The sequence below is a fragment of the Populus euphratica genome, unplaced genomic scaffold, assembly GCF_000495115.2.
Source record: "Populus euphratica unplaced genomic scaffold, PopEup_1.0 scaffold41.1, whole genome shotgun sequence".
Taxonomy (NCBI): Eukaryota; Viridiplantae; Streptophyta; class Magnoliopsida; order Malpighiales; family Salicaceae; genus Populus; species Populus euphratica.
Genome location: NW_011499868.1, coordinates 1,190,401 through 1,198,042, shown reverse-complemented (window position 1 = coordinate 1,198,042; position 7,642 = coordinate 1,190,401). Strand labels below are relative to the sequence as shown.

At 33.3% G+C, this 7,642-nt stretch overlaps 1 protein-coding gene across 1 annotated transcript; it reads right to left on the bottom strand.

Moving 5' to 3' along the window:
- Positions 1-3,049: 3,049 nt before the first annotated feature.
- LOC105126716 (uncharacterized) lies at positions 3,050-7,294 on the bottom strand. The gene is made up of 11 exons (XM_011027673.1): positions 6,970-7,294; positions 5,543-6,579; positions 5,248-5,358; positions 4,740-4,920; positions 4,467-4,648; positions 4,080-4,216; positions 3,872-3,967; positions 3,706-3,775; positions 3,511-3,585; positions 3,317-3,362; positions 3,050-3,138 (listed from the first exon to the last, which is right to left on the bottom strand). Exons 1-11 carry the CDS (start codon positions 7,292-7,294, stop codon positions 3,077-3,079), a joined length of 2,322 nt encoding a protein of 773 aa, XP_011025975.1. The 3' UTR covers positions 3,050-3,076.
- Positions 7,295-7,642: the final 348 nt, after the last annotated feature.

Sequence of the window (7,642 nt, the reverse complement as noted above, 5' to 3'; positions counted from 1 at the left end):
GGAGAAAAAAATAACTTGTGAAGTAGAATATATATATATATATATATATAGCTTTTTCTTGGAAGAGACACACAAATAAAGAAGTCTTGGTATATACTAGGTTGATGGCCACGCTAAACCGGAAGCCGGGTTAAGTTCTTTCTAATATAAAGAAAATGTCCAGACATTACAATCATTTTAAAAATGACAAAAAATTATTGGGACTCAAATTATTAACTCGGTTGAGTTTAATAAATTTAATATTATAAATAAATATAATGACAATAAATAAATAAAACAAAAAAAATGATATAAATCAATTAAAAATTAATACCATAGAAAGATGTCCTCCAAATATTCTTAAAAGATCTTAATAATTATATTTGATAATGAAGCAAAACTTAAATGAAAACATAGTAGCTTTATAAAAAATAAAATGAAAAAAAAATCTCAAAGCTTAATTCTAAACAAATTAAATATTTAAAAATAAAATTAAAAAAATAATAATTAAAAATAAAATAAAAAAACCTCGACTTAAGCTTACTTGAGTTAGTATATCAAATTCATAACTTGAACATGAAACCAGGATAACTATATAGAAAGCAAATTGAATAAAATTATCAAGTTTAGGTATCAATTAACTTAATGTTAAAAGTAGAAATTACAAAAATCAATTTAAAAAAAAGCAATAAGAAAAGGACTCGAGTTAATTCAAGTTAACTTAATAAATTTGTGTTCTGTGATATTAGATTAAAATAACTTCATAATTCTAAACAAATTAAATATTTAAAAATAATAATTAAAAAGGAATAAAAAAACTTCGACTTAAGCCTACTTGAGTTAGTATATTAAATTCATGACTTGGACATGAAACCAGGATAACTATATAGAAAACAAATTGAATAAAATTATAGTTTAGGTATCAACTAACTTAATGTTAAAAGTAGAAATTGCAAAAATTAATTTAAAAAAAACAATAAGAAAATGACTCAAGTTAATCCAAGTTAACTTAATAAATTTGTGTTCTGGGATATTAGATTAAAATAACTTCATAGAAAAAAAATAAAAAAAACATTAAGAAGTATCCTCAACTAACTTTATATTAAAGAATAATTTTTTTTAAAAAAAATCATTTAAAAAAATATAAAAAAGTTTTTTTTAAAAAAATCATTTAAAAAAATATAAAAAAAACCGACGACAACATAGGTTAATCTTCAAATTATTTTTCATACAATCATCATCTAGATTACCCAACAAACTTCTTACTTGTTTTTTTAATCATAATCAACAAGAATTGTAAGTATTAGAACACATTCCTTTCTTTTTCATTGTCATATCAACTTTTTTTTTTTATCAAACAATATTAATAACCATCTTCTTAACTACCATTATTATAATATACTAATCATCAAAATGTTTTGAATTTGTTAAAATTATCAATCAATATTGATTATCATTTTCTTGCTATTATCATCATGACATATTAAGTATTGAATATTTTTCGAGCCTATAAATATTATCGACCAACATCGATGCCCTAGTTATCATCATCATGATGTACTAAGTATCGAATATTTTTTTAATCTATCAACATTATTAACCAACATTGATCATTGTTTTCTTTGTTATTGTTGCCATACCATATTAAGCATCGAACATCCTACGAGTCCATTAACATTATTAATTAACATTGATAAATAGTTTTTAAACTATTGTCTTCATGATGTATGAAACATCCTTTAAATCTGTTAATATTTATTTAATCTTTAAATAATTGAATAATTTGATTTGGTTTGAATTGAATTTTTTTTCCTACTAGAATATCAATTTCTATTTAAATAAGATCATACAAGATTCCTCTTTTTTTATATATTTTTTTTCAAATTTATTTTTATTATTATAATTTAAAAAAAATAAGATAAAACTCGTGAGATTTTTAAAATTTTAAATGGGATAAGGTGAAAAGGGCCTATCTGATACTCCAATAGTACTCGTTGTCTTTACTAATTGATCTACTTTTAATGCTACTCTTGATTTCAGCAAGGCAATTTAACATTCATTAAAAATACAAAAACACTCTAAGTTAAATTAAAATTAAATTCAAGGAGATTTAACATTAATGAAAAGGTCTCAAAACCCTATTACAGAAAAGGCTTCGGTGGAAGGTGAAGTATGGTAATAGAATAGCCCCTCACTTGTCACTTATTTTCTAGCTCGTGTCATAAGTTTTTTTTAATATTTAACAATTATTAAAAATACAAAAACACTCCAAGTTAAGTTGAAATAATTTTTTTTATAAAAAATCATGATGAAAAGATAAAAAAAGTAGTTTTGTTAATTTTGAACCAAGAGGGGATTAAAGTAATTTAACTTTAACAAAAAAATAAAAAGACATAATAGCCCCTTCATGTAAAACATCTTTTCTTTGCTCTAGGGGCGTTTAAATAATTTAAGTGTTCTAAAAGATGAAAAAACTAATCTACCATCAAACAATTTAAAAATGACATTGTGACATGGTCAGAAGACCATTTCCCCGAACTCCTCCTTCAATTGTTTCTTTGTTAAAGTAACTTCCCTTCCTTCCTTATTATTATTATTATTATTATTAATGTTAATAATTAATGCTCATTGATCCAAGTTTGTTAGAAATTGTTATTAATTATTAGATAAATGGAATGGGAAGAAGAAGAAGAGGAGATTTTGGCAGAAAACATTCTACTTTTGTTGTGGGTTTTTATACTGGATTTAATGAGTGTGTACATGTTTTAACAATTGAAAAATTATTGAACATGAAAAATATATCTCCAACTATGACGTGAAAAATGCAGAAGAATATATGTTTCTCTTAAGGTTAATAAGTCTAGGGATGCTTGCTGCATGATTATCAAGCAGTTCTTCTGGATCCTCTTTTGTCAAACCAACACACACAACAGCACATTATGTACCTAATTTTGCCTTCTTTCATGTTATAATCAAGCAAAACAAAACGATGCATTAATATCAAGGAAAAATCTGAAGTACTTCGTGTAGCTTGAGCATCCATGGACATACAAGTAGGTACAAGCATGTGGCTAAGGGCTTCTAAAGACCAGCTCCACTATACATACTGACGAGTGCCAGAACTCTTCCTGTACATGCTCATGAATTTGGCCACAAATTCTGCAGAATAAGAGCATGATTTAGGCTATGAACTGTCCAAGTGCTTAGAACAAAAATTTCCATTTGGATATTGAGTTATATACATGATGCTAAACGTTGTTGCTGCAATGAGTTGCAGAATCTTTATGTGTGTGTAAACTATAAATGATTATCCTGTTAGAGTGTTTATCCATTTTACCTTCTAATTTGAGTAGAGCAGTTGTTCCTGTTGGGAGCCTCTTATCCTGTAAAGAAAAACCTCGTTTATTTTCAGTTTGTTGACAAGTCGGCATTACAGCTTGGACTTGGTCTTGCCGCACCGAAGCTAGCCTGAAGACCACTTAGCCGGAAAACCAAAAGAAAAGGACCAACAAAATGGTAAAGAGAACTTACATAATAAGCATGCCAATAATAAAGCTCCCTTCTTGAATTAGCCTCTACTCCCTTCAGGAATTGCTCCACCAATTTCTGTTGGAGATGCAGCTCTATCAGAAATGTATATTTCTAGCAGTTACATAAAAAAAAAGAAAACTATTGGTAGTGATAGTGAATTGAATTATTTCAGGCTAGAGATATCAAATGCCTCACCAGGAGAATCAGTTTGGGGTGAACAAAATCCACAAGAAGCCTTTTCAACTTTCCCCGTGCTGAAAACAATCTGAGAAATCCATAGAAGCAGAAAAGGATAGTTAGCATTCATCAGGAAAACTGAGTATGGTAAATTCTGATTGCTACCCAGTTGGATAAATTATACTTATTAGGTGATGGATCAATCAGGATTTCTGTTGCAAGTTCTACCAAAACCTCTTCCCATCCAAATGGAATTGGTTGATCATCGGAAAAAGGATAGCTGCAGAAGAAGATTGCCACAAACATTATTTATTGGTGTTACTATTTATCACTGCCCTTTTTTTATACAGATTTATTGGAAGTTGAATATGTTCATTAGTTCAAGTCCTTACTTGTGTGCTTTGCAGGCTTCAAGAGCCATGATTGCTTTTCTCAGGTTCTGCTTCGATTTGGCAGCGATCTTAGCTGCAAAGTTCATCGGTAGATCAAACTCTTCTTTCCTTGCTATCTGAATGAGAACCTCCATGATCTGGGAATGGGGTTGAATCAAGAAATGAGAGTTAAGACAGATTTTTTTTGCAAGGCCTAATTTGAGCAAGACTAATTCAGTAGGACAAAGGTATTCAAGTATTGATGAAGGTCATGATTAAGGGGCTTGGAAATCTTAATTTTGGACTTTGTACTGAACAACTGGATAAAGTAGACCAGAAAAACTGTCATTATTTATCATCAGTTCATTCAAGCAGTGACTACACTGATTTTAATTGAAGCATTCTTACCTCATGGGTCACAGGAGCATCAACTTTCAAAACTTTGCACCGATTTTTTACTGTTTCCAGAATGTCTGAATCATCTTCACAGCATAGAATGAGTTTACAAGCATCTGTGTAACAGTCCATGATCCATTTTATCAAGGGCTGGATGTTCTCTGGTGCTTTGTCAACCTCATAAAGAACTAATACTGAAATAAAGAAGACAAAAGAGTTGGCTTCAAGTGGATGAACGAAACTGTTGAGCAGGAAGGCAATCTTGCTCATGTTTAAAGAGTTCACCTTTATAATCTGGCTTACAATTGACGTTGCTAACATCAGGGGCAATAGCATAAGTGTTACTTATTTCCTTCACTAAACCCATTAATGCAGTTTTAGCATTTGGCTCCGAATTTACATTGATCTCTGCATGATGAGCACTGGATGTTATTGGAACCGCTACCTGTGCTGCTCCCCTTTGTTCCTGTCCACAAGAAAGTATAAAACACTGAAACCCTAAATTCTCCAGAAGATTAAAAACGAGTTAAATGTAATTGATGAATCTTCAACTTTCCACCAACTTCATTTTAAAATATAAATAATAAAGAGATATCTAGCTTCTAAAAATTTCAGTTCTGCTGATATGAGATGACAAATCTACAAGAGTGCTCATATAACCGAACCTGGAAATATCTCAAATCATGTGTTTTCTGCAAGAAAAACAGTGAATTAAGTTAACTTAAGCATCCGAAAATACTGTTCAAGAGAGAAAGATCTTTAATGTTATTGTGTCTGATAACCAAGGACATACATGCCAACACGCATCACCAAATATATCGCCTATCAGAGCCATTGCTAGCGCTTTTTTGCCAGAACCGGATGGTCCCTTCAGCAAAATGTGAGGAATGCTGTCATGTGATACCTATGGTAATACATAAAATGAGTTAACAAAGCCTGCTGGTAAAACAGACTAGCAACGGTGAACGACATGGCTTAGTTAATAAAGCAGTTTGCAGAAGCCTGAATGCAAGTGATCCTCAAAACATATTCATCCTGAGCTAAGCAGATAAAAGGAAAAACAATAATTCAATCCTGAAATAACTTACAAGTTGACCGAGAATTTGAGCTTCATGTCTGTGGCATGTAAATCCATTCAATGAACCGGGTTGATGCTTATCAGCCCAAAACTGTCTCAAGCTTTCAACCACAAATGCCTTCTCGATGAATGATGCTTCATCAAAACGTTTTTTTCCAGGTGATTTTGAGGTCTTGCATGGTCCCTTCTTCAAACAAGAAAACCAAGCTTCTGTTTGTTTTTTCTTCCGGTTTTCGGTGAACTTCTTCAAGCTCCCACTTGTTCTACCACTTGCATCACTTATCTTGCTACTGTCGCTGCTAAGTTTGCTACTGCTCTGCCTACTTGCAGCAGAGGCTGACGTCATGGTCATTCGTGAACCAGAACTTGTTGTCGAAGTTCTTTGTGAGTTATGATCGATATTACCATTTACTTTATTACGCTGAAGAAGAACAGAATCCATGTGAGGAAACGATGCGGGTTTCAGGTACAAATTGGTTACGTTGTTGTCCTTTAATATGCCATTCTTCTGCATCCCCAAAGCTGTCTGGTCAACAGAAAAGAAGATATCACCAGGAGAAATAGATTCCGTGCTTTCAAAATTTGGAACATTAAGCGTAGAATCTTTAGAAAGCTTAATGTTAGCAACAATCTCATTCAGTTCACCAACAGAAGCTGCTTTTGTATGAGAAACTTCTCTTTCCCTTTGTCTACGGCTCATGCTCCTTGACAAAGGTGATGGGCTTCTTCCCCCCTTTTGCTCTTTATGATCATGACTATTTACCTGTTCCTTGTCCCAGGCCCTTTGTTTTGGCGCCGTTGTCATTCTTCGACTAGCATTCTGCCTCTCACTCAATCTACTGTCTTCGTCAAATTGTAATTGAGTGCTCCTTTCTTCTCCAGTAGGCATCCTTTGATTTTTCCTTCTGTTGGAGCTTACAATCTCACCATCTTCATGCATACCATGCTCCTTTCTCCCAGATTTAAAAGGAGAAATTTGTCTTCCTTTGTCTGGCTTTGACAAGGGACTAACGTTTCTCTGCCTGGGTTTAGGTGAAACAGCACCACCTCCTCTTTGTGCCTTGTAGGGAGAAACTTGTCTTCTCTGGTCTGGTTTTGACAAGGGACTTACAGTTCTCTGGCTCGATTCAGGTGAAACAGCACCACCTTCTTCTCTTTGTGCCTTGTAGGGAGAAACTTGTCTTCTCTGGTCTAGTTTTGACAAGGAACTTACATTTGTCTGGCTTGATTCAGGTGAAACAGTACAACCTTCTTCTCTTTGTGCCTTGCAAGGAGAAACTTGTCTTCCTGACTCAGATTTTAACAAGTTATCAAGATTTCTCCGACTTGATGTAGGTAAAACAGAACCACCTTCATCTCTCTGTGCCTTATATGGGGAAATTTGTCTTCTTAACAAGGGATCGACATTTCTCTGATTTGGGATAGGTTCAGCACTACGATTATCTCTTTGTGGCTTGTAGGGCGACTTGCTGCTGTGCCTCCTTCGAGGAGGACTGGAAACAGAGTCCTTCTTTGGAGAATAATCATCAAATCTTGAAGAAAATCTCCTGCTGTTTTTCAAAGGGCTGACATTTCTTGGTAAATCTAACTGAATTGGACTCTCAGGACCAAAAGCTCCATTTTTCTGATCACGCGTTGGACTATCTTGCCAATCAGTTTCTGTATCTGATGGCTCATACCCACTACGCCTTTGCTTCAGGACATTAACAAGGTGAGGATGAGGGCCTCTATATCTAGTCGAACCATTCTCCTCTGTGCTCATTGTTTGAGAGCAAGAATTCAGGAACTTTCAGTATGAAAAAAAAATGTCTCTCTTCCAAATAGCCTTGGAAAGTGTAGGAATCAAGAAAAAACAACGCGAAATTCCCAAGAACACGAAGGATTTCGATGCTGAGACAGATAAAAAGGTATGGAATCTAAGGAGGAGACTGACACTAAGGAATGCAGAAAGGTGCTAAAATTTAAGATTCGATGATTACAAAGCTGGAACATCGGTAAGGACAATGCTTGGAGGCGTTCTATTTCACGTTTTAGACAGCAAATTTACAACCTAGGATTTTTTTTGTTTCCTGTAAAATCTAAGCTTTCCAACTAGAATGTTTTGCACTTT

Bases quoted from the DNA above. Each gene is read 5' to 3' on its own strand.
- LOC105126716 (XM_011027673.1), bottom strand. From the start codon at position 7,294: ATGAGCACAGAGGAGAATGGTTCGACTAGATATAGAGGCCCTCATCCT. The intron at 3,776-3,871 runs GTATAATTTATC...TGGATTTCTCAG, and splicing joins ATTGATCCATCACCTAATAA to ATTGTTTTCAGCACGGGGAA. The intron at 3,363-3,510 runs GTAAGTTCTCTT...TTTTCTTTACAG, and splicing joins ATTATTGGCATGCTTATTAT to GATAAGAGGCTCCCAACAGG.